We start from the raw sequence: 26573 nt of genomic DNA, 5'->3' as shown, positions 1-26573 counted from the left end.
ATCACTTGAGCTCAGGAGTTCAAGGCTAGCCTGGGCAATACATCAAGACTTCATCTCTACAAACAAATTTTTAAAAATTAGCCAGGCATAGTGGTGCATGCCTGTGGTCCCAGTTACTCGGGAGGCTGAGATGGGAGGATTACATGAGCTGGGGAGGTCAAAGCTACAGTGAGCTGTGATCCTGCTGCTACACTTCAGCCTGGGCAAGAGAGTAAGACCCTGTCTCAAAAATATGGCTGGGTTGTAATCCCAGTACTTTGGGAGGCCGAGACGGGTGGATCACCTGAGGTCAGGAGTTCAAGACCAGCCTGGCCAACATAGTGAAACCCCATCTCTACTAAAAATACAAAAAGTAGTTGGGCAAGGTGGCACATGCCTGTAATCACAGCTACTTGGGAGGCTGAGGGAGGAGAATCGCTTGAATCCAGGAGGCGGAGGTTGCAGTGAGCCGACATCACGCCAGCCTGGGCAACAAGAGCGAAACTCTGTCTCAAAAAATATATATATATATATACACACACACACACACACACGGCTGGGTGCAGTGGCTCACTCCTATAATCCCAGCATTTTGGGAGGCCAAGGCAGGCGGATTACTTCAGGTCAGGGGTTTAAGACCAGCCTGGCTAACATGGCAAAACCCCGTCTCTACTAAAAATACAAAAATTAGCTGGGTATGGTGGCATGCACCTGTAGTCCCAGCTACTCGGGAGGCTGAAGCAGGAGAATTGCCTGAACCCGGGAGGCAGAGGTTGCAGTGAACCGAGATCATGCCACTGCACTCCAGCCTGGGTGACAGAGCAAGACCGTCTAAAAAACAATTATATATACACATATATATGTATATGTGTATATTTCATACAGAAAATTTCAGAAATCAAACGTATACAGCTTGATGTAGTTTCACAAACTAAGCACACATGTAAGCAGCCCCCACATCAGGAACCAGGACCTTAGGAGCCCTGGCTCCCCCTCCAGTCACCCCAGGTGACTTCCAACTTCCGACACCATACCTTCAGTTTGGCTGGATTGTGTAATTTCGTTTTTGTTTTGTTTTGTTTGTTTTTTGAGACAGAGTCTCACTCTGTCGCCCAGACTGCAGTGCAGTGGCGTGATCTCAGCTCACTGCAAGCTCCGCCTCCCGGGTTCAAGCAAATCTCATGCCTCAGCTTCCCGAGTAGCTGGGACTACAGACGTGTACCACCATGCCTAGCTAATTTTTTTGTAGTTTTAGTAGAGACGGGGTTTCACCATGTTGGCCAGGATGGTCTTGATCTTGATCTCATCGTCTTGACCTCATGATCTGCCCGCCTCGGCCTCCGAAAGAGCTGGGATTACAGGCATGAGCCATGGAGCCTGACCTGGATTGTGGAATTTCTGTCAACGGAAGCCTACAGTCTGCACTTTTTGTGTATGTGGCTTCTTCACTCACATTATGGTTGTGAGCGTTAGCCATGCTGCAGCCTCTGGTGGAAATTTGCTTCCTCTTGTTGCTGTGCGGTATTCCGTGGGGTGAACATTCCACAGTTTATTTCCCATTCTAGTCTGTTTTTATTTTTTATAGAGACAGGGTCTCGCTGTGTTGCCCAGGCTGGTCTTGAACTCATGGCCTCAGACGGTCCTCCTGCCTTAGCCTCCCAAAGTGCTGGGATTACAGATGTGAGCCACTGCGACCGGCCCCCATTCTAGTCTTGATGGACATTTGGGTGTTTCTAAGTTTGGGGTGTTAGAAGTAGTGCTGCTGGGGCCGGGCACGGTGGCTCAAGCCTGTAATCCCAGCACTTTGGGAGGCGGAGACGGGCGGATCACAAGGTCAGGAGATCGAGACCATCCTGGCTAACACGGTGAAACCCCGTCTCTACTAAAAAATACAAAAAACTAGCCGGGCGCGGTGGCGGGCACCTATAGTCCCAACTACTCGGGAGGCTGAGGCAAGAGAATGGCGTGAACCCGGGAGGCGGAGCTTGCGGTGAGCTGAGATCCGGCCACTGCACTCCAGCCTGGGCGGCAGAGCGAGACTCCGTCTCAAAAAAAAACAAATAAATAAATAAATAAAAAAAAAGTAGTGCTGCTGTGAACACCTGTGCATGGCTATGGATTCGTACCTGTGGATTTGTAGCTGTGGATTCATGTCTGAGGGAGATGTGCCTAGGAGCCCTCGCAGGGTCACAGGAGATGGAAGTGGTGACACAGTGGGACCCAGCTGTCGGACAGGGGCTGGGCGGTGCAGGCCTGAATATGACCAGGAGCCCCAGGGGAGGCTGCCCGAGCTGCCTGCGTCCTTCCTGTGAGCTGAGGGTTTGACCAGTGGTGTTCTCAGCGCCAGCTCTGCATCCTGAGAGGTGCTGCGTCCTTCTTGTTACCTTCACAACAGCCCTGCAGGGCAGCCCTGAGTGTGCCCAGCTTGTAGCTGAGGATGGTGAGGCTTGGAGTGGCACACTGTTTGCCATGGCCTCCTGGCCCAGGTTCAGAACCCCCTGCGTCTCATGAAGCAAACTGCTGGCCACCTCCTCCCACTGCCCCATAGGTTCTCAGGCAAGCCCTGAAACTCAGGCTTTTCCAGAGCTGTCCCAGGGCAGGGTCTGGCCTTTTACCTCTGGCCTTTCCTCTGGCAGGGAGTTCACAGACAAGGTGGCCCTGAGATTAGAGGTACAGAGTCTAACTGCACCGCACCCCAGCCACGCTGCTCTGTGCTCAGAGTCCCAGCAAGCCCTTAGGAAACAAGGCTCTCTCCCTCTCTTGGCCTCTGATATGGTTTGGCTGTGTCCCCACCCAAATCTCGTCTTGAGTTATAGCTCCCATGATTCCCACATGTTGTGGGAGGGACCCGGTGGGAGGTAACTGAATGATGGAGGTGGTTCCCCCCATACTGTTCTCGTGGTAGTGAATAAGTCTCATGAGATCTGATGGTTTTATAAGGGGTTCCCCCTTCTGCTTGGCTCTCATTCCCTCTTGCCTGCTGCCATGTAGGACATGCCTTTTGCCTTCCACCATGATCGTGAGGCCTCCCCAGCCACATGGAACTATGAATCCATTAACATCTTTTTCTTTACAAATTACCCAGTCTTTATCAGCAGCGTGAAAACAGACTAATACAGCCTCTTTCCCCAAACACGGTGATGCTGCCTTCAGGGTTGGAGGTTCATTTGTTGACTTCAGGAAATATTTGAGTTCCTCAGTCATGCCAGACCATGTGTGGGCATCAGGGATGAAGGGTGAACATAGCCAGCTGGGTGCTGCCCTCGGGAAACTGCCATTTCAGTGGAGGCTGTGGAAGCCCTGGATCCCTGTGATGTCAAACTAGAAGTGACAGTTTCGGTTGTAAAAACCTCTGAGAGATGGCCAGGCATAGAGTCTCACACCTGTAATCCCAACACTTTGGGAGGCCGAGGTGGGCGGATCATGAGGTCAGGAGTTCAAGACCAGCCTGACCAATATGGTAAAACCCCACCTCTACTAAAAATACAAAAATTCCCGGGCGTGGTAGTTCACGCCTGTAATCCCAGCACTTTGAGAGGCCGAGGTGGGTAGATCACCTGAGGTCGGGAGTTCAAGACCAGCCTGACCAACACGAAGAAACCCCATCTCTACTAAGAATACAAAATTAGCCGGGGTGGTGGCGCATGCCTGTAATCGCAGCTACTCGGGAGGCTGAAGCAGGAGAATCACTTGAACCCGGGAGGCGGAGGTTGCGGTGAGTCAAGATTGCACCATTGCACTCCAACCTGGGCAAAAAGAGTGAAACTCTGTCTCCAAAAAAAAAAAAAAAAAAATAGCTGGGCATGGTGGCTGGCACCTGTAGTCCCAGCTACTTGGGAGGCTAAGGCAGGAGAATCGCTTGAACCCAGGAGGCAGAGGTTGCAGTGAGCCAACATCACGCCACTGCACTCCAGCCTGGGCGACAGTGCAAGACTCTTCAAAAAAAAAAAGAGGAAAAGGTCATTTGCAGAATACTGTGCAGCAACAAGGAAATAAAATACTGAAACATACCACAGATGGACAAACCTTCAAAACATGCTTGCACCTGAAGAAGCCCAGCATAAAGGCCGCCCATTGGATGATTCCATTTACAGCAAATGCCCAGAAAAGGCAAATCGATACGGAGAGTAGCTTGATGCTGGCCTGGGACTGGGGGATTTACTACAAGTGGGCATCACGGGGGTGTGGCAATTGTTCTCCAACCATACCGAGGTAATTGGTACACACCTCTGTAAATTTATTTAAAACAACATTAAAGCAAGTGAATCTATGATGTATGAATTATACCTTATTAAAACTGTTTAAAACAAACCAAAATAAGTTGGGCACAGTGGCTCATGCCTCCTACTTTGGGAGGTCAAGAGGGGGAATTGCTTAAGCTCAGAAGTTTGAGGCCACCCTGGGCAACACAGCAAGACCCCGTCTCTACAAAAAATACAAAACTTAGCCAGGAGTGGTGGTGCGCTGCTTGGGAGGCTGAGGCGGGAGGATTACTTGGTCCTGTGATGTCAAGTCTTCAGTGAGCTGAGATCACCACACCACCACTGTACTCCAGCCTGGGTGACAGAGTGAGACCATCACTCCAGCCTGGGTGACAGAGTGAGACTGTGTCTCCAAAACAAAAAACAAAAGACACCAAAACAAACATTTGCCAGCATGAGAGGTGGCTAATGTATCAGCTCATGTCTCTAAAATCTGTAAGAGTCGAGCATTTATCCTTCTTTTGAGATGGAGTTTATCCCCAGTTGATTGGGAAAAGCTCTTATTTTCAGCAAAGACGTTAGAAAATTATTGTTTTTTCTTTGTTGTTTGTTTTTGAGACAGTCTTGCTCTGTCGCCCAAGCTGGAGTGCAGTGGTGCGATTTCAGCTCACTGCAACCTCCACAGTGATGATTCAGATGATTCCCCTGCCTCAGCCTCCCAAATAGCTAGGATTACAGGCCTGCACCACCACGCCTGGCTAATTTTTGTATTTTTAGTAGAGACGAGGTTTCACCATGTTGGCCAGGCTGGTCTTGAACTCCTGACCTCATGTGATCTCCCCACCTCGGCCTCCCAAAGTGCTGGGATTGCCGGCATGAGTCACCACGCCCGGCCCCGATAATTTTTTTTTTTTTTTTTTTTAGGTGTGATCACAGTATTGTGGTTATTCTGGAGAATGACCTTGTTTTTTGTTTTTTAAGTTCAGGGATTCATGTGCAGGATGTGCAGATTTCTTACATAGGTAAATGTGTGCCATGGTGGTTTGCTGCACAGATCATCCCATCACCTAGGTTTTTTTTTTTTTTTTTTTTGAGATGGAGTTCCCTTTGTCACCCAGAATGGAGTGAAGTGGCGTGATCTCAGCTCACTGCAACCTCTGCCCGCCGGGTTCAAGCACTTCTCATCCCTCAGCCTCCCAAGCAGCTGAGACTACAGGCACCCTCCGCCACACCTGGCCAAGTTTTTGTATTTTTTAGTAGAGACGGGTTTCACCATGTTGGCCAGGCTGATCTTGAACTCCTGGCCTCAAGTGATCCACCTGCCTTGACCTCCCAAAGTGTTGGGATTACAGGCATGAGCCACTGCGCCCAGCAATCCCATCGCCCAGGTATTAAGCCCAGCATCCACTAGCTATTTTTCCTGATGTTCTCCCTTCTCCCCACCCCTGCCCTCCGACAGGCCCGTGTGTGTTCCCTGCAGTGTGTCCATGTGTTCTCATCATTCAGCTCCCACTTACGAGAAAGTGACTACCCTCTTTTTTTTTTTTTTTTTTCCTGAGACAGAGTCTCGCTGTCGCCCAGGCTGGAATGCAGTAGCACGATCTCGGCTCACTGTAAGCTCTGCCTCCTGGGTTCACGCCATTCTCCTGCCTCAGCCTCCCGAGTAGCTGGGACTACAGGTACCTGCCACCACACCCGGCTAATTTTTTTTGTATTTTTAGTAGAGATAGAGTTTCACTGTGTTAGCCAGGATGGTCTCGATCTCCTGACCTCGTGATCCGCCGGCCTCGGCCTCCCAAAGTGCTGGGATAACGCGTGAGCCACTACGCCTGGCCAACTACCTTGTTTTTAAACTCTGCTTAAAGGTTTAAGAGTAAAGTACATGCCTGAAACTTAGGCTAAAGTATTTTAGAAATACATGAGATAAACATGGCAAATATTAATTACATGACCAGAGGTGTTGGTTTTATGAGTGTTCTTTATATGTTTTTTTCAATTTTTCTGTATATTTGAAAAATTGTTTTTAAGTTTCTTTTTTAAAAACCTTTAAAATAAAACTTGTGATTTCCAGCTGCCCATGAAAACATGTAACGATTCGGCAGGCTTGGACCTGTTCCCACTGTTCCAGCCGCTCCCCCAGCTCTCACAGCTTGGGTGGTAACCACCTTTAAGCCTGTGAGTCTACACCTTGGCCCGGGTCCAGTGCCTGCATTTTACAGATGTGGAAACTGAGGGCCAGTGAGAATCGACTTCCCTAAGACGGTGCCTGAGTGGGGTCCACAGCTAGGCTGCCCACCGCGCATCCATGGCCTTGAGCGTGGCACTGGCCGCTCCCCACCCTTCCCCGCTGACCACCAGGGCTCCCTGCCTAGGGATGGCTGGACCCTGTCAGGCAGCCAAGTGGCCCCAAGTAGGATCACAGCCCCCACCAGGCTTCTCCTGACCTTTGTCCTGGAACCTTCACCCATGGCACCCCAAAGAGCAGGTGCCCTGCTCTGCCCCAAGAAGCAAATATTCATGCACATAACCAACAACATAGCAAAGTGGAAGGAAATCGTTTCAATTGTTTATTCGACTCACAGTCAGTGCACACACTCTACCATCCGAAAGTCAGTCGAAGCTGTGACAATCGACTCTTACAGGCAGTGCACGGATGTGTAAACAAAGACAAATGAAAATGCAAATCAGAGTGGGCAGGGCCAAGGCCCACCATTACATTCACAGCACAGGGTAAGTGCAAATGAACAGGATGTCAGGATGAGGGGTGGGGAGCACAGGGTCCTTCCTGCCCTGGACGCTGCCTCCGGGCATCAGCCTGGGAGGTGAGTTAGTGCCCATGGAATCTGTGTCTGGGAAGAGGCCCACAGAAGATGGCCACACCCAGCATCATCTCCTCTCTGTGGTGCACCCTCCCATCCCCAGACCCCTTTCCCTTCCAGGGGAGAGGGGCCCTGGTCACAGGAGCCAGTCCTCTGACTCCTGAGTGTGGAAACCCAGGAGGGGAGTCTGTTTCTCCCGCAGGCCTCTCAACCTGGAAAGGGCAGAGCCCCAGCAGAATGCATTGGGGCCACAGACACCTGCTCAGGTGAGGACACTGAGAAGTGAGTCTGCCGGGCCGACAGGACCCTGCGGCATGAGAACATCGCTGCTAACAGGAGTCTCTCTGCAGGCCCAGGGGAGGCTCTGCCCCTGTGAGGCCCCAGGAGCGTTTGTGCGTTGAACTGAAGGCAAAGTGCTGGACAGTTTCTTGTCCTAATGAGGGTGGGGAAGCTGGTCCGGCCACATACATCCTCTCGACCTCCCCCAACGTGGTCCCCGGGCCCACGGGTGACAGGGGCCTGAGTGACACCTGGTCAGATCCCCCAGCTCAGAGCCTAGCACCGCCCAGGGAGGTCCGGGCTCATGGAAGGGGGATGGGCGGGGGCAGGAGGGCCCAGCTCCACCTCCGCCCATCTTTGGTGGTGACAGAGGTGGGAGGAGAAATGTCGATCTTTGGCAGGGCGAGGGAATGTCAAAGGACAGTGTCCTGGTTTGGTGCTTGGGTTTGTCAAGGGTCCAGTCCCTGCCCAGATGAGAGCACAGGAGTGGGAGGCCCACCTCTGCCCCACCTCTGGATGGCCCGGACCTGCTGCCCACCAAGGTGGCCCCACTCTCTTCCTCTGGAGTTGCAAACTCTCTGAGAAGGCGGCCGAGGTGGGGAGGCCATCAGGACAGGACAGCCGGATGCCTGGATGCTGAGACCTTGCAGCCACAGGTGGCTTCTAGCTCAGGACACTGTGACCTTCACCACAGGGCTCTGTGCCCCATCCTTCACTTCCACCCTCCCAGCCCCCTTGTCAGCAGCCCTGGGGCAATGGGAGGTTTTGGAGTCCCCCACCTGGGGCATCCCAGCTCTGCCTATCCCAATTCTCCACAACACTCCCCTCTCACTGCCTTTCTCTCCCGGAGGCCCCACTGGTCCTGGCCTCTGCTTCCCCCAGGGACTGTTCCATTCTTCTCCATGGAAATTTCCCCTCTAGGCCTTGGGGACTCCCAGATGATGGGGGTGGGGCAAGGTCAGGGGCAACTGGCCCTTAGCCACCACAGCTGTCAGATACCAACCCAGGGAAGGGAGGAGGAGCCTTCTCTCTGCCGCCTCCCAGCCCGTGCCACCTCTACGGCAGCTCCCCCAGGGGCCCGTTCTCTCGGGGTAGCGTCCCATTCAGGCCTGTGCTGCTGGCCACGGGCACCCCCAGGTACCCCAGCAGGATCTCGCTGCGGCGCCGGGACAGCTGCAGGATGTCGTCTGCTAGCGCGGGCACTGATGTGTAGCGCACATTGTCCAGGTCGAACATGTCCCTCAGGTACTGCACAATCTGGTGCTGGGGGAGCAGAGCTGGTGTCGGGCCTGGCGCAGGCCGCTGCCCACCATGATGCCCTCCAAGTCACCCCAAGTCCCCTTCTCCACCACCAGAGCCCCAGCCTGTCCTCTCCATCCCCAGGTTCCTCCCTCTTGCTGCTTCCTCTGGACCCACGTGGGTCCGGCTCTGCCTTCTCTCTGGGAGCAGGCCTAGGCCCAAGCCCTCACCCCATTCCTGGCAACTCCCAGGACGCCTGTGCCCAGCGCAGGGGTCAGGAAAGAACAAGAACTGCTCCCTGTTTACCTTGAAGAAAGCACAGACTTCAGCGAGCTGAGGTTTGGGTCCAAGGAAGCCGAAGGCTAGGACAGGGCTCACATGCTCCGATACGGAGTAGAAATGGGAGATGAAGCCATCGGGCACCTGCGGGTGGGCACAAGGCTGAGGGGCCAGGCTGGGGCACCAGGCCCAGGTGTCGCATAAAGGGCTGGGCTTTAGAGGTCGCCCCAGCTCATGTACTTTCCTGCTAGATGACCCTGGGCAGTGACTCGAGCTTTCAAAGCCCACTCTCACTTGTGCAGACAGGTAACCGTGGGCTGCTGTGAGAACTGCACAAGGTGGGGCTATGGTGGCTCTGAGGGAAGTGCCTGGAGCACGTGGCCCCGGCAGCTGATATCAGCTGGGCAGCAGAGCCTGGCCGCAGAGGGGAACGACAAACCACAGCCCAGATAGCGCAGCCAGTCGCAGCCTGGGAGCGGAGATTACAGCGGCCTGACTGGGGCGGGGAAAGGGCAGGAGGGACAGTGCTCTGCTTGCTCCTGGGTATCCTGTCCCCACCGAGATGCCTGCACCAGGCCAGCTGCCAGCCCTGTGGCCACCACCCTAGGGTGTTCGTTCCCCTCCCCAGTGGCCTGCTCTGTGCTGGGCCTGGGGAGGAGAACAAGTGGGTCTACATACGCCTCTAGGGAGCTCCTGGCCCAGGGAGAGGTAACGGCGGAAGAAGGGGGCCAGGGCCATGAGCAGTGAAGTCCAAGTGGCTCAGCGAGGCCGCCCTGCACCAGCTCCGCTCCCCACCAAGCTGCCTCAGAGCCCAGCTCATGCTCCCCTAGGCCTGCCCAGTCACTCACCATCAGCAGCCTCCTCTTGGCTTTCAGGACCGACCAGCAAGCAGTGGCCAAGGCCTACATCAAAGATAGGATGTCCCCCGGCTGTCAAAATGGGCCTAGCCCACAGCCCCTCACCCTCTGTCAGCCCAGGACCAAGCTCTTAAACCCAGCTCACCCCACTCCAAGCAGGGAGATGGGGCTGGGTGCCTAAACTCTGCTGCTTCCTCCTCTGATTTTAGACTCAGACATACCTAAACTTGAATCGACTCTAATCTTACTGCTGGATCTTCTCTGAGCCTCAGTCTCCTCTTCTGCAAAGGAGCACAACACAGCACTCCCACATCGTTTGGTGGTTGTGGGAGCAATGGTTCCCCCCTGTAAACCACCTCGCAGAAGCCTGGGTCCAGGCAGCACAGCCCGGCTGCTGGAGTGTCACTGCTTGCCTTGCTGGGGGTCCTGTGCTGGGCTGTCTCTCGTTCTGTGCCTTTTTATCTTTTTGGTTTTGCTTTCCCCTCTTTTAACTTGATTTAACAGGATGCATTAAAATGGAATCGAATTCATACCAGCACAGAAGTGAAACCACTCAATAGGAAAAAAACGCATACCACGTTGGTTCTAAACTGGGGCACCAGGCAGCAACGGGGCACCCTGGAGGCTTCTCCAGAGCAGACTGTGGTCTCCCAGGCCTGGCAGCCCCGGATCTAGGGGGTGAGGGCCCAGCCCTGGTGCCAGTGCTAGGGACAGAGGGAATGGAGCCAGGCAACCACATGGGCTGATGTGAGCAAGCGTGGGTCTGGGAGCAGGGCAGCGACCCACCGTCTCCTTGAAGCTGTCTGACAGCCAGCGGTTCCGCAGGACGGCGAGCACCGAGGCCGGGGGGTTCTCCAGGTCCTCAAAGGCGTCCATGAGGATAAAGTCCAGCACAATGTCGAAGAAGCTCATGCATACCACCTGCAGAGGGTGCCCCCGGGAGGCTCATGCATGGGGGCACTGCTGGAGCCTCGGGGCCACTTTCCAGATGGGGAGACTGACGCTGGGGGGCTAGAGCATGAGCACACATCGAGGGGACACGTCTTCCCCGCTCTGCTGTGCAATGGGTGTAGCTGAGGCCACTCCTCCCTCCGCCTTGGCCTGGGGTAGGGCAGGAACTGGGGCAGCGATGGAACCGTCTCAGCCGCTTGGAACTGAGGTAGAGCTTGACACAGGAACCCCCTTGCTGCTCAGATGCAGGGGAGCCCAGGATGTTGGGGTTCAGCACAAAGCAACTCACCCCTCGGCCCTCCAGCTCCAGCCGTGTTGTGGCCCAGGTCTCGGGCCGTAGGGCATAGCTCAGCATCTCCTCGTAGCTCTCCAGGAAGCCTTTGGGGCTCTGTGGGGAGAAGCACGGCCCATCCTGGTCACTGGACAAGACCCACAGGGACAGGCTGGCCTGTGGATGGGGGACATGCCAAGGCACGGCTGGGGCCCATCCCCACGCAGCAGGCACAGAGAAAACGTAACAGAGAAGTGTCTCCTACTTAGCACAGCGTGCTTCTCCAGAGAACCAGGGCACGCAGTCAGGTCTCAAGCCAGCTCCTCTGCTGAGCGCCTGCTGCCTTCCACGAGTGCCTAGTGTGACAGTGTGATCTCACTTTGGAGGGACACAGAATGCGAGGATTAGAGTCAGGCAGCTGAAGGTTCAAATCTCCATGACCTTGGACCTCAACGGGGAAAGGGGAGAAGCTACAGCCCTACCCTGATGAGATTCTTCTAGGGCAGTTGCTGAGCTCGTGTGTGACGCAGTCAGTCCAGCACCAAAGCCTTCAACAAACAGTGTTTAAAGCGCCCTGCACAGCACGGAGGCTCTCGGCACACATGATGCATCCTTCACTCTCTAGGACGCTGAGGGTTAGCTGGGGTTTGGGATGCTCTTTTCAGATGTGGGTCTGCATTTACAGATGTAGAAAAACACTTAAGTGTCAGGGTTGGTTCTCAGCATGGATTAACTCGTGACCTTTTTTTTTTTTTTGAGACGGAGTCTCGCTCTGTCGCCCAGGCTGGAATGCAGGAGTGCGATCTCGGCTCACTGCAAGCTCCACCTCCTGGGTTCACACCATTCTCCTGCCTCAGCCTCCCGAGAAGCTGAGACTACAGATGCCCGCCACCACGCCTGCCTACTTTTTTTGTATTTTTAGTAGAGACGGGGTCTCACCGTGTTAGCCAGGATGGTCTTGATCTGACATCATGATCTGCCCGCCTCGGCCTGTCCAAAGTGCTGGGATTACAGGCATGAGCCACACTGCACCTGGCCTTTTTTTTTCTTTAAGTCTTTGTCGCCCTGGCTGGAGGGCAGTGGCGCGATCTCAGCTCACTGCGGCCTCCGCCTTCCAGGTTCAAGTGATTCTCCTGCCTCAGTCTCCCAAGTAGCTAGGATTACAGGTGCCTGCCATCACACCCAGCTAATTTTTGTATTTTTAGTAGAGACGGGGTTTCTCCATGTTGGCCAGGCTGGTCTGGACCTCAGGTGATCCACCCACCTTGGCCTCCCAAAATGCTGAGATTATAGGCAGAGCCACTGCACATGGCCCCAAATGTTTTAAAAAGTATTTACATTTTAAAGAGATTTTGCCAGGATGATCCTAGGCCGTCCCTTAACCGCCCTGAGTCTGTTTTCTCATCGGTAAACGGTGACAATGATGAAGATATGGGCTGGTCCTTGACACTTGAGCATGCCCTATGTCATCGCATAAGGTCCCCAGGACACACCCATTTCCACAGGAGGACACTGATACGCGATGAGGTTTTGTGGTCGCCCCACTGACACCAAGTTGAGCGAGTGGCCTGATGCTACAACCCCAGTCCCTCGGTGCCTCCCACAGGGCTAGCATCTTCCCAGGCCAGGGCCTGGCCCCAGTCCTAATAAAGCCACCACAGTTACTGCTCCAGTCCCAGGGCGCGGTGCAGGCTGTGGCACTCAGGTGCTGCTAAATGGCTTTCATTTCTTTTTTTTTTTTTTTTTGAGACGGAGTCTGGCTCTGTAGCCCAGGCTGGAGTGCAGTGGCCGGATCTCAGCTCACTGCAAGCTCCGCCTCCCGGGTTCACGCCATTCTCCGGCCTCAGCCTCCCGAGTAGCTGGGACTACAGGCGCCCGCCACCTCGCCCGGCTATTTTTTGTATTTCTTAGTAGAGACGGGGTTTCACCGTGTTAGCCAGGATGGTCTCGATCTCCTGACCTCGTGATCCGCCCATCTCGGCCTCCCAAAGTGCTGGGATTACAGGCTTGAGCCACCGCGCCCGGCCGGCTTTCATTTCTTAATAAAACCAAAGTTCCATACTGGGAAGGTTGCAAAGGGAGCTCCCCAGAAGGTGGGGCCCTGGCACCCCCTTAGCCCTCCTTCACTTGTTCACTCACCCTGCTTCCTGGGGAGGCCCACCGACCAAGTTAAGGGCTCAGGCTGGGTCCGGGCCACCTGGCTTCAAATCCAGTCTACCCTTCACATACTCGGTACCCTGGACAAGCCCCCTTCCCTTCCTGGGCTCAGTGTCCTCATCCGCCAAACAGAAATTGCAGTGAGGCTCGAATGAACTCCCCGTAGTGAAGAACCACTGAGTACACACTGAGCTCACGGCCAGGTAAACAGCCGCTGCCGGGAGAATATCCGAGGAATGCTGATGCAGTACCCGCCCTGTGCCAGGCCCTGGATGGGGCACACACCTGTGCCAGGAGAGTTCTGGCCCTGGCCCTCATGGAGCTAACTGAGTAATAGGGGAGGAAGGACAAGGCAGCCCATGAGCAGGAGGCAGGGCAGTGAGGCCACACCGCCACGGTGAGCCCAGGGGTTCTCTCGGGCATCAGACGATGAGTCAGGTGATGACCTCCTGGGGACAGAGAAGGCTGGGGGTACTCAGATAACAAGTGACCAAGGAAGGGGGAAGGGAGGGGGACAGAGGAAAAAGTGGGGTGGGGGGCTTCCAGGTACTGGTATATGTCCTACTTCTTAACCTGGGTGCTGATTATACAGGGTTTGTCTTTCATTAAATCCCATACATAGGCCGGGCCTGGTGGCTCACACCTGTAATCCCAGCACTTTAGGAGGCTGAGGCTGGTGGATGACCTGAGGTCAGGAGTTGGAGACCAGCCTGGCAAACATGGTGAAACCCTGTCTCTACTGAAAATACAAAAATTAGCTGGGTGTGGTGGCACACACCTGTAATCCCAGTTACTTGGGAGGGAGACTAAGGCAGGAGAATCACTTGAACCTGGGAGGCAGAGGTTGCAGTGAGTCAAGATCGTGCCACTGCACTCCAGCCTGGACAACACAGAAAGTCTCTGTCTCAAAAAAAAAATCTTACACTTTTTGAGTGTTTTTGTTTGTTTTTGTTTTTTTGAGACAGGGTCTCACTCTGTTGACCAGGCTGGAGAGCAGTGGTGCAATCATTGGCTCACTGCAGCCTTGAACTCCTGGCCTCAAGCAATCCTCCCATCTCAGGCTCTCAGGTGCTGGGATTACAAGCGTGAGCCACCATGCCTGGCCAAATCCTATACTTTTTACACTCTCTACTATGTGTATTTCACAATAAAGTTTAAAAAAAAAAAAAAAAAAAAAAGATTGAGGACAGGTGTGGTGGCTCACACCTGTAATCCCAGCACTTTGGGAGGCCAAGAAGGGTGGATCACCTGAGATCAGGAGTTTGAGATCAGCCTGGGCAACATAGCAAAACCCTGTCTCTACGAAAAATACAAAAATTAGCCAGGCGCAGTGACGCATGCCTGTAACCCCAGCTACTAAGGAGGTTGAGGTAGGAGGATCACTTGAGCCTGGGAGGTGGAGGTTGCAGTGAGACGAGATCGTGCCATTGCACTCCAGCTTGGGTGGCAGGAGTGACACCCTGCCTCAAAAAAAAAAAAAAAAAAAAAAAAACAAGATTGAGCAATAGTGTTCCTGGGGCAGAGACCAGCATATGCAAAGCCCAGATCAGGCAGCAAGTCTGGTGCACTAGAAGCAGGCCCTTCAGCTGGACAGGACGAAGCTCACAGGGCAGCAAACCACCAAACAGAGCTTGGCCTTCAGCCCAAGGGCAGCAGGCACGAGCGAGGGTTGTAGGTAGCTGGCTAGTGAGGTTAGATGTGTGTTTCAGAATCATCTGTCCGACCTGTTCATAAAACTTTGCTCAAACCCACTAAGGAAAACAAAAAAGACGAGTAACCAATCATCAAAACAATTCTGCAACCTCATCATTAATTAGAGATGCAAGGAAACAGCCTTATTTGCTGGCAGCGATGTAAGTTGTGAAGGCCTTGTGGAGGGCAAACTAGCAATATCTGCCGGGCTTCTACATGTCCAGGACCCAGAAATGTCATATCCAGGGCTTTGCCACACAGAAAACCTCATGAGAGAGCTGTATAAGGAAGACTGTAGTAGTGATGTCTGTGATGGTGAACATCAGACAGCCCAGGTGTCCATCCATCAGGGAATGGAGGCTTCGTGTGGCGCTCTCCACGCCATGGGACACTCCACAGTCGGGGAACACCCCTCCCAGTGCTGGCATGGAGAGACGGACACCACGCGCCGCTACACTCCAGAGTAAACTGCGGGATGGTAAGTAGGGCGCAAAGACTTAGAAACGGAGTAACGACATCCCTGGTTGGAGAGTCTACAGAACGGAGTAGGAGGGACACATATCAGCCTGTGCACAGGGGTTCTGGCAGATGGGGCTCAGGGGGACCCTCTGTGGTTTGCATTTTATAATTTGCCCCCCTACCCCACTCCCTGCTACCTTCTCAGCCTTGGTCATCAGGCCTGTCACCATCTGTCGGCCCACTTTCCCGAAGAAAAGCTGGTTACTCTTGTCTTCCAGAAGCCCCTAGGGAAGGAGGAAGGGAGGGGAGTGAGCTGCCAGGCATGGCGATCCCTCAAAGCCCACGGAGAGGGCCACAGAAGAGGCCGGGTAGGTGGCCCACCTGCCACAGAGGAGCCCAGTGTGGGAGCAGGCCTGGCCAGGGACCAGGAGGCCACGTACATGCCACAGAGCCATGGCCAGCCTGACCACCCCTTGCCTCCCAACCCCGAGGAAGCCCCAGGCCACACCCACCTCAAAGGCCTGGCGCACACAGTGCAGCTTGGCCAGAAAGTCCTGGTCGCTGTAGCAGCCCAGCAGCTCCGTCCTGAGGGGAGGACAGACGGCGTCACACAACCTGGTCCCTGCCCAGCGATGCCCCGGGGGGTCAGGTGGCACCTGGGTGGGGAGGTGGGAGGCTCTGGCTCCAGCCCTGGCCCTGCCTCAGCCCAGCAGTGTGGCCTCTGGCTGGTGCCTGCCTCCCTCGAGGCCTTGGTCTTCCCAGGCCAAAGGACAGGGCTGCCTGGATGATCTCTGAGGACGTATCAGCCTCTAAGGCACTGGGTACAGAGATGACCAAGGCCTCCTTAGGCCACAACCAGCCCCACATTTCACTGGCAAAGAACCAAAATGGCCAAACTGCCTCCTGACGGCAGATGTGGTGGATCACCCAGATTCACTTCAGCCAGTGTCTGATTCATTTCTGGTCGGTGAACTTTTTTTTTTTTTTTTGAAATGGAGTCTCGCTCTGTCGCCCAGGCTGGAGTGCAGTGGCGCAATCTCAGCTCACTGCAAGCTCTGCCTCCGGGTTGACGCCATTCTCCTGATTCAGCCTCCCAAGTAGCTGGGACTACAGGTGCCCGCCACCACGCCTGGCTAATTTTTTTGTATTTTTAGTAGAGTCGGGGTCTCGATCTCCTGAACTTGTGATCCGCCCACCATGGCCTCCCAAAGTGCTGGGATTATAGGTGTGAGCCACCGTGCCCCCTGAACTTTTTTTTTTTTTTTTTAGACAGAGTCTCGTTCTGTCGCTCAGGCTGGAATGCAATGGTACAACCTCTGCCTCCCAGGTTCAAGCAATTCTCCTGCCTCAGCCTCCCGAGTAGCTGGGATTACAGCCACGCACCACCATTCCCGGCTAATTTTTGTATTTTTAGTAGAGATGGAGTTTCACCATGTTAACCAGGTTGGTCTTGACCTCCTGACCTCAAGTGATCTGCCTGCTTCTGCCTCCCAAAGTGCTGGGATTATAGGCATGAGCCACAGTGCCCAGCTCAGGTTTTTTTTTTGTTTTTTTTTTTTTTGAGATGGAGTCTTGCTCTGTTGCCCAGGCTAGAGTGCAGTGGCATGATCTCCACTCACTACAACCTCTCCCTCCTGGGTTCAAGCGATCCTCCTGTCTCAGCCTCCTGAGTAGCTGGGACTACAGGTATGTGCCACCACGCCCAGCTAATTTTTATATTTTTAGTAGAGATGGGGTTTACACCATATTGGCCAGGTTGGTCTCAAACTCTTGACCTCAGGTGATCTGCCTGCCTCGACCTCCCAAAGTACTGGGATTATAAGGATGAGCCACCCTGCCCAGCTTCAGATTAACTTTTAAACATACATACTGAAATCTGCAAGCCATGACCAAAGAGCCAAGTTCTCAGGCCGGGCATGGAGGCTCACGCCTGCAGTCCCAGCACTTTGGGAGGCTGAGGCAGGTAGATCACTTGAGGTCAGGAGTTTGAGACCAGTCTGGCCAACACAGTGAAACCCCATCTCTACTGAAAAAAAAAAAAAATCAAGTTCTCAGTTTCTTATCATACAAAAAAGTTAATTAAAAAGTTAATATAAGATGGTGAAGAGGCCTAAATATAACCACAGACAAGGAAACTGAGGCTAAGAGAAGTTAAGCGACTTGTTCAGGGTGGCAGAATTTGGAGGGAGTCCGGGCCTGTCTGTCCCCACAGCCTGGGTTCCTGACCTCTCCTACGGGGGGGCTGGGTCCAGACGCTGCACTTAGAGCCAGTGCCCCCTGTGTGGCTGTGGCTGTAACCCCCTGAGAATTTCCTTTTGTTTTTATATGGAATGCTCGGTAAATCTGCGTGTTATCCTTATGCTGGGACCACGCTAATCTCTGTATCATTCCAATTTTTTTTAGCGTATGTGCTGTAGAAGCAAACACCCTCTTAGAATTTAGAAAAGGTAGTAACTATTGTTCTTTATTAATTACGTTCATTTGTTACTGTCATTATTGGTACCAGACCTGCCAGTATGGGTCCATCCAGGCCCTCTGCAGCTGGCGGAGGAGCTGTCACCAGCTCACCATGGCGCTCAGGCAGCCTGGACTCACTCAGGCTGAGTCCTCGCCAAGCACCGCTGGCTTCTCCGCCTCCCACAAGGGCCACGCAAGGGCCAGGATCACCCACCACCTCCTGCTCCCTCCCTCCCTCCACACCCGCTCACCTGAGGGTCCGGCACAGCACTTTCCCCTCCTTCACCAGCTGCAGGGCCTCCTCATAGGCAGCAGCGGGTCTGGAGAGTGGGATCGGGTAATCTCTGGTCTGTAGGGACTCAAAGAGCTGGGGGAGGGTACAGAGGAAGAGACCGGGGAGCCCGTGTGAGCAGCACACCACAGCGTGAGCGCACCTGCCCGCTGGTTGGCCACAGCAGCCACCCCAGGTGCCTGCCCACTGCTAACCTCCCTGAGGGGATGTCAGAGGAAACACTGGCCAGGAGGCCCCAGTTCGAGCCCAGCTCTGGCCCTCAGCATCCCCATCTCCAGGGGTCCTTCCCAAAAAGGCCATCTAAAGGACACAAGCGCACGTCCTCTGGTCCCAGGGAAGGACACAGTGCCTGATCCATGTGCCCATGGCAGGAGACTGAGGCCAATCAATGGGCACAGCGGTCTGGAGAAGTGAGAGGCCAGCATAGGCTGGAGCCCTTCGGGGCAGAACCCCTGCTCTCACCCACAGGACAATGGCCCCTGACTTCTCAGCACCCCCCATCCCCAACAGCTTCGAAGAGGCCCGTGAGAGCGTCCAAATTCTGCTCCCGTCGGAGAAAACGCCTCCAGTTTCCCATAACCCAGTGCTGGCCCCGTGGGCCTGCAGAGGAGGCCCAGCCTTCACCCCACCCCAGGCTTGGTCCCGACCCCCAGTCACCTCGGTGGCAGAGAAGAAGGAATCCTCTGAGGTCAGGCTGTCCTCATCGTCTGCCCGCAGCCGCAGCGAGCCCTCGGTCAGGGGCAGCATGAGGGTCCTCTCTGGGAAGAGCAGCAAGAGAGAGCAGGCTGATACTCCCAGCACAGTGCTCGGCTGGAATCCTGGTACACAAAGCCCCCCATCAGGCCCAGGGGAGGCATCATCCAGGGCCTGTGATTCCCACGCTCAGTGGCAAAGCTCTGACATGCCAAGCGCTTCTGCATGAGGACACTGGACTCCTCGCCTCAGTGAGTGGCCTCCTTCAATACCCACGACATCCTCGGAGGTCATCAGCCTCAGGTGTGAGCCCTCGGCTGGTGAGCAGCTCTGCCAGGCTCACAGGTTGCACCGCTGGACCTGAGACCCGAAGGCCCCCAAGCTCTGCAGGGGGAGGACCTTGTACTGTGTGGCCCCGGGGAAATCGCCTCTCTCCTCTGACAAGCTGAAACTCAGCCATTGATACCAAGGGCTCAAGAGAGTCCACAGCCACTAACCTGGAGTTCCCCTCCCTGCTCGCCCAAGGGCTGAGGAGTGTGGACCTCCAAGGGTGCTCAGGAAAGGATTGTCAAGCAAGTAAGCAAAGGCCACAGACCTGCAGCGGGCCACCCTAAAGGTCCCACAGCCCTTTCTGCCATGTATCAAGGCCACAGGAGGCAGATTCCTCCAACAGAGAAGCCACGCCCAGTGCACGTGGGGAGAAGCCAGGGCAGGGAGCGTGGCTCAGCCGACCCACTCCGGTTCTGTGTCCCCACTGGCAGAGCCAGGGAGCCAGACCCTCAGGAGTCTGAGGGGCCCACAGGGCTGAGTGCACAGGGAGGGGCCAAGGTGTCATTCACCGCAGGGGTCTGAAGAGGACAGTGGCTGTCTGGCAGAACAACTGGGCTCCCCCTCAGCATGTCACATCATTTCACCTCAACGCACCCAACAACGGAACTTCTGTCCTTGGCCATTGGCCTGCTCAGAGTGAACCTCCCGTGAGTCACCCCATCCACCCACCCAGTTTGAGCCGCGGGAAAGGACTCAAAGCAGACAGCCTGGGACAGCCATCAGGGAGATGCTGCCACACGAACCCCAAGGCCGCACCCAAGGGCATGGAGCCAGGTGCACTTGCTGGGGACTCCCGGGGCCTCACCTCAGCTCTGCTCCAGCCTGCCATGGAGAAGGGAACACCTCAGTTTCCCCATCTGTGCCATAAGGTGCTGGATCACGTGAGGTCGGAGAGCCCTGGGGATTCTAATTCATCGGATGCACTGAGAGAACCACGACCCGGTTCTCGCACCTTCTCCTCACCTCCATCCCTGCCACCCTCCACGCCCACCCCGCCTGCCCTGGGCCCAGCTCACCAAGGTCTAGCAGCATGCTGTCCGCGGGGAAGGTGGAGCCGAACTCCTCCTGCAGGTGGTAGGCGCGGTGCAGCAGGGACTCCAGCTTCTCTGCAAACTCCTTCCGCTGTGACTCTGGCTGCCGTAAAAACAAGGACCCTCAACCCAGACCCTCAAAGCTCCCAATGAAAACGGCCTCTTCCCTCACCCCCAGGTCCCTGGGGAAAGAGGAGGAGCTCTAGGACCCAGCAGCTAAGCACACAGGCTCCAGATCATCACTGCTCGATGGAGGAGCCAACAGCCACGTGTGGCAGCTGAGCACTGGAAACCTGGACAGTCCCAGAATGTAAACGCACAACAGATTTCAAACACGGTACCAAAAAGCACAGACCGTCCCAGGAATCTTTTCTGTTGATTACATGCTGAAATGATCACATATTGGATATACCAGGTTCCATAAAGTACACATGACCCTTAAAAATTGTGGACTTAGGTTGCTGGGCACGGTGGCTCACGTCTGTAATCCCAGCACTTTGGGAGGCCGAGGTGGGCGGATCACAAGGTCAGGAGTTCGAGACCAGCCTGACCACCACGTTGAAACCCCGTCTCTACTAAAAATACAAAAATTAGCCGGGCATGGTGGCACACGCCTATAATCCCAGCTATTCAGGAGGCTGAGGCAGGAGAATCGCTTGAACTTGGCAGGCAGAGGTTGCAGCGAGCAGTGAGCTGAGATCGCACTGTTGCACTCTACCCTGGGCAACAGCACGAGATTCTGTCTCAAAAAAAAAAAAAAAAAAGAAAGAAAATTGTGGACTTAGGGTAACTTACTCCCCCTATGCCCACATGTTGCAAATCTACATAAAAACATTTTTTTTTTTTTTTGAGACAGAGTCTCGTTCTGTCACCCAACCCGCAGTGCAGTGGCACAATCACATCTAACCACAGCCACAACCTCCTGAGTTCAAGTGATCCTCCCATCTCTGCCTCCCTAGTAGCTAGGACTACAGGCATACATCACCATACCTGGCTAACTTCTGTATATTTTTGGTAGATACAGGGTTTTGCCACATTGCCCAGGCTGATTTCGAACTTATGGGTTCAAGCAATCCTCCTGACTCTGCCTCCCAAAGCGCTGGGACTTAGAGGTGTGAGCCACCGTGCCTGGCCCACATATAATTTTGACCCCTCTAAGAGTAGAGGGAGTTAGTAGTAGGTTATTAACTACTAATAACCTATTGTTGACCAGAAGTCTTACTGAGAACATAGTCGATTAACACATATTTTGTATGTTCTATGCATTATATTCTGTATCTTTACACCAAACTAAGCCAGAGAAAAGAAAATGTTATTTTTTCTTCTTCTTCTTCTTTTTTTGAGACAGAGTCTTGCTCAGTCGCCCAGGCTGGAGTGCAGTGGCATGATCTCGGCTCACTGCAAGCTCCGCCTCCCGGGTTCACGCCATTCTCCTGCCTCAGTCTCCCAAGTAGCTGGGACTACAGGCGCCCGCCACTACGCCCGGCTATTTTTTTTTTTGTATTTTTAGTAGAGACGGGGTTTCACCTTGTTAGCCAGGATGGTCTTGATCTCCTGACCTCGTGATCCGCCCATCTCGGCCTCCCAAAGTGCTGGGATGACAGGCGTGAGCCACCGCGCCCGGCCAAAAATGTTATTAAATAAATCATAAGGGCCGGGCGCGGTGGCTCATGCCTATCATCCCAGCACTTTGGGAGGCTGAGGCGGGCAGATCACGAGGTCAGGAGATTGAGACCATCCTGGCTAACACAGTGAAACCCCATCTCTACTAAAAATTTAAAAAATTAGCCAGGCATGGTGGCAGGCACCCGTAGACCCAGCTACTCAGGAGGCTGAGGCAGGAGAATGGCGTGAACCCGGGAGGCGGGAGGATCCCTTGAGCCCAGAAGTTTGAGACCAGCCTAGGCAACATGGAAAGACCCCATCTCTACAAAAAATACAAAAATTAGGCCAGCATGGTGGCATGTGCCTGTAATCCCAGCTACTCAGGAGGCTGAGGTAGGAGGATCACATGAGCCCAGGGAGGTTGAGGTTGAGGTTGCAGAGAGCCGTAACGGCGCCACTGCACTCCAGCCTGGGTGACAGAGCGAGACTCTGTCTCAAAAAAAATAAACAAATAAACGAAAGAAAATCACTGGGTCAGGCACGACGGCTCATACCAGTAATCCCAGCACTGTGGGAGACCGAGACAGGTGAATCACTTGGGCCCAGGAGGTTGAGACCAGCATTGGCAACACAGCAAAACCAAAAATACAAAAATTAGCCATTTCATAATGTGCTCTCAAAATAAATAAATAAAAGATTAAAATTTAAAAATACAACTAAAGGCCAGGTGTGGTGGCTCACACCTGTAATCCCAGCACTTTGGGAGGCTGAGGCGGGTGGATCACCTGAGGTCAGGAGTTTGAGACCAGCCTGGTCAACATGGCGAAAGACCATCTCTACTAAAAATACAAAAATTAGCCAGGCATGGTGGCGCATGCCTGTAATACCAGCTACGCAGGAGGCTGAGGCAGGAGAATCATTTGAACCTGGGAGGTGGAGGTTGCAGTGAGCCAACTGCATGCCATTGCACTCCAGCCTGGGCAACAAGAGTGAAACTCTGTCTCCAAAAGTACATATATATATTATATATATATATATATATTTAATTTTAAAAAAGAAAATCATTGAGGAGAAAGGATATCTGCCTGAATAGGTTTCTAATGCAGATGAAAGTGCCCTATTCTGCGAAAAAATGCCACAAAGGACATTTATTAGTAAGGAAGAGAAGTGAGCACTAGGATTTAAGGCAGGAAGGAATAGACTAACTCTACTGTTTTGTGCAAATGCAGTCAGGATTTTCATCAGGACTGTCCTTTCTTTTTTTTCTTTTTTGAGATGGGGTCTCGTTCTGTTGCCCAGGCTGGAATGCAGTGGCATGATCTCGGCTCACTGCAACTTCCAACTCCCAGGTTCAGGCAATTCTCCCACCTCACCCTCCTAAGTAGCTGGGACCACAGGCACGCACCACCACACCCAGCTAATTTTTACATTTTTAATAGAGATAGGGTTTCACCATATTGCCCAGGCTGGTCTTGAACTCCTGAGCTCAGCTGGGCGCGGTGGCTCACGCCTGTAATCCCAGCACTCTGGGGGGGCCAAGGCGGGCAGATCACTTGAGGTCAGGAGTTTGAGACCAGCCTGGTCTATTTGGTGAAACCCCGCCTCTACTAAAAACACAAAAATTAGCTGGGCTTAGTGGTGTGCACCTGTAATTCCAGCTGCTTGGGAGACTGAGGCAGGAGAATCGCTTGAACCCAGGAAGTAGAGGTAGCAGTAAGCCAAGACTGCACCACTGCACTCCAGCCTGGGCAACAGAGCAAGAGTAATTATTACAATATTTATTCTAAGAGTTACACTTGCTGGTGGCCACCATGGGCCAGTCTTGTGTGAAGTGCTGTAGTTCTATTAAGTCATCCCTGAGATCTTAGGAGAAAGACACTCTTATTTGCCTTGACAGATAGAGAAACTAAGACATGGCTCAGGACGGGGAAATTATTTCCCTGAGGTTACAGTGTAGAACTAGTGGTGCCACATACTGAAACATACTGAATCCAGGTGTGTGTGGCTCCAGAGCAGTGCTGTCCAATGGAAAGCCACACACAACATTTAATGTTTTCTGTTTTTTTGTTTTTAGATGGAGTTTCGTTCTTGTCGGCCCAGGCTGGAGTGCAATGGCACAATCTCGGCTCACCGCAACCTCCGCCTCCCAGGTTCAAGCAATTCTGCTGCCTCAGCCTCCCAAGTAGCTGGGACTACAGGTGCGTGCCAGCATGCCCAGCTAATTTTTGTATTTTTAGTAAAGACGGGGTTTCACCATCTTGGCCAGGCTGGTCTCGAACTCTTGACCTCATGATCCACCCCCCTCGGCCTCTCAAAGTGCTAGGATTACAGGCGTGAGCCACCGTGCCCGGTCAACATTTAATGTTTTCTACAGACCACAATAAATAGCACAAAGTAATGGGCAAAATTAATTTTAATAATACACATGTGACCCTTGAACAACATAGGGTTTCTTTTTTTTTTTTTTTCTGAGACAGGGTCTTGCTCTGTTGCCCAGGCTAGAGTGCAGTGATGAGATCATGGGCTCAGGCGATCCTCCCAACTCAGCCTCCTAAGTAGCTGGGGCTACAGGTGCCCACCACCACGCCCGACAAATATTTTTGTATTTATTGTAGAGACAGGATCTCACCATGTTGCCCAGGGTGGTCTTGAATTCCTAGACTCAAGTGATCCTCCCACCTTGGTCTCCTAAGGTGTTGGAACTACAGGTATGAGCCATTGTGCCCGGCCAGATTTTTTTCAATAAATATATAGGAGAATTTTTTGGAAATTTATGACAATTTGAAAAACCTCAGAGATGAACCCACTTAGCCTAGAGATACTGAAAAAATTATGAAAAAGATATGTGACGAACAATAAAATATATGTAGATAATCGTCTTTATCATTTACTACCATAAAATATACACAAATTGGCTGGGCGCAGCAGCTTTCACCTGTAATCCCAGCACTTTGGGAGGCTGAGGCAGGCGGATCACCTGAGGTCAGTAGTTCAAGACCAGCCTGGCCAACATGGTGAAACCCCGTCTCTACTAAAAATATAAAAATTAGCTGGACATAGTGGCTGGCACCTGTAATCCCAGCTACTCAGGAGGCTGAGGCGGGAGAATCGCATGAACCCTGGAGGCAGAGGTTGCAGTGAGCTGAGACCATGCCATTGCACTCCAGCCTGGGCAACAAGAGCGAGACTGTCTCAGGAAAAAAAAAAAAGAAAAAAAAAAAAGGCCGGGCGCGGTGGCTCACGCCTATAATTCCAGCACTTTGGGAGGCCGAGGCGAGTGGGTCATGAGATCAGGAGTTCAAGACTATCCTACCAACATGGTAAAACCCCGCCTCTACTAAAAATACAAAAATTAGCTGGGCATGGTGGTGCATGCCTGTAATCCCAGCTACTCGGGAGGCTGAGGCAGGAGAATCGCTTGAACCTGGGAGGCGGAGGTTGCAGTGAGCTGAGAGCCCACCACTGCAGCACTCCAGCCTGGTGGCAGAGCGAGACTCCGTCTCAAAAAAAAAAAAAAAAAAAAAGAGTGTGCAGCATCCTGTGGCCTTGATGACCTTGTCGCTACCCTTGGGCCACCAGGCTGGGTGAGGGAACAGGGGGCACTCCTCCCTGAACCCCAGGAGCTTCTGGGCTGAGCGCTGAGGGGAGGCATGAGCCAACCCCACTCTGTTTTCCACAAAGGCTGCCAGAGCCTGCAACTGCCTGTAACTGGACCTGCGGGGAGAAGATGAGGGCTGAGGGCGCTGGGGAGCAACAGTCAGAAGAGCTTGGAAAGGGATGGAAATGATGGAAATGGCAGCCATGCACTGAGTGCCACCTGGGGCCAGGTGCCTCATCATTCAGTCTCACAGTGTCCCTCTGAGGACAGGATTACTAGGACCCCATTTCACAGGTCAAACTCAAGGTTAAGTGGTCCACATGACCAGCAAGAGCTTGGCAGAGCTGGGATGCAGCCCCAGGCCCATAGGACCCTTTGCTCGGTTCTCCCGCAGGGCCCGGACGCACCCTGTGTGGCCAGCAGAGACTTGTAGTTTTGGCACAAATCTGTGTCTCTGTGAAATGGTCTCAAGTAAGGTAATGGTTCTTTTTTTTTTTTTGGAGATAGAGTCTCGATCTGTCGCCAGGCTGCAGTGCTGTGGCACCATCTCGGCTCACTATAGCCTCTGAATCCCTGGTTCAAGTGATTCTCCTACCTCAGCCTCCCAAGTAGCTGGGATTACAGGCACACGCCACTATGCCCGGCTAATTTTTGTATTTTTATTAGAGATAGGGTTTCACCATGTTGGCCAGGATGGTCTCCATTTCCTGACCTCGTGATCCACCCACCTTGGCCTCCCAAAGTGCTGGGATTACAGGTGTGAGCTACCACGCCCGGCCAGGGTAATGGTTCTTAGATGTGACATCAGACGCACACTCAACAAAAGGAAAAAACAGATAACCCTGACCCTCAAAAAACTTTTGTGCTTCCGGGGGCACCAGCAAAAAAGTGAGGCCAGGCGCGGTGGCTCACGCCTGCAATCCCAGCACTTTGGGAGGCCAAGGCGGGCAGATCACCTGGGGTTGAGAGTTCGAGACCAGCCCGGCCAACATGGTGAAACCCTGTCTCTACTAAAAATACAGAAGTTAGCCGGGCATGGTGGCAGGTGCCTGTAATCCCAGATTATAAGGAGACTGAGGCGGGAGAATCGCTTGAACCTGGGAGACAGAGGCTGCAGTGAGCTGAGATCACCCCACCGCACTCCAGCCTGGGTGACAGAGCGAGACTCTATTTCAAAATAAATAAATAAATACGGAATAAAAAATAAATAAATAAATAAAGTGAAAAGACAATTCACAAGATGACGAAAAATACAGAAAATATCTGCAACCGCATCTGATAAGGGGCTTTCTCCACAATATGAGAAACCCTTAGAACTTAATAAAAACAGAAATAACCCAATTACAAAAGAAGGCATCGGAATAGACACTCCTCCGAATAAGA

At 53.2% G+C, this 26573-nt stretch overlaps 1 protein-coding gene and 1 non-coding gene across 4 annotated transcripts in view; both read right to left on the bottom strand.

The window, feature by feature from the left end:
• Nucleotides 1-6730: 6730 nt before the first annotated feature.
• Nucleotides 6731-26573, bottom strand: part of MIGA2 (mitoguardin 2) — a 37715-nt gene continuing 17872 nt past the window's right edge. For 2 of the 3 annotated variants that reach the window (XM_009188049.4, XM_021926976.2), the window contains exons 7-16: nt 19973-20090; nt 18591-18691; nt 17893-18008; nt 15697-15769; nt 15382-15468; nt 10895-10993; nt 10441-10575; nt 9646-9699; nt 8825-8941; nt 6731-8542 (exon numbers count right to left, since the gene is read on the bottom strand). In XM_009188049.4, coding sequence (XP_009186313.1) covers nt 8336-8542; nt 8825-8941; nt 9646-9699; nt 10441-10575; nt 10895-10993; nt 15382-15468; nt 15697-15769; nt 17893-18008; nt 18591-18691; nt 19973-20090 — 1107 coding nt within the window. In that variant the 3' untranslated portion in view covers nt 6731-8335. The remainder of the gene's footprint in view (nt 8543-8824; nt 8942-9645; nt 9700-10440; nt 10576-10894; nt 10994-15381; nt 15469-15696; nt 15770-17892; nt 18009-18590; nt 18692-19972; nt 20091-26573) is intronic. The other variant, NM_001168982.1, reaches the window with a different exon arrangement.
• Nucleotides 17504-17609, bottom strand: LOC116270133. The gene has a single exon (XR_004178068.1). It is a non-coding gene; the product is annotated as a U6 spliceosomal RNA (small nuclear RNA).

The sequence above is a fragment of the Papio anubis genome, chromosome 13 (genome assembly GCF_008728515.1).
Source record: "Papio anubis isolate 15944 chromosome 13, Panubis1.0, whole genome shotgun sequence".
Taxonomy (NCBI): domain Eukaryota; kingdom Metazoa; phylum Chordata; class Mammalia; order Primates; family Cercopithecidae; genus Papio; species Papio anubis.
The sequence above is the reverse complement of the archived record's forward strand: the minus strand, read 5'-3'. Positions and strand labels throughout refer to the sequence as shown.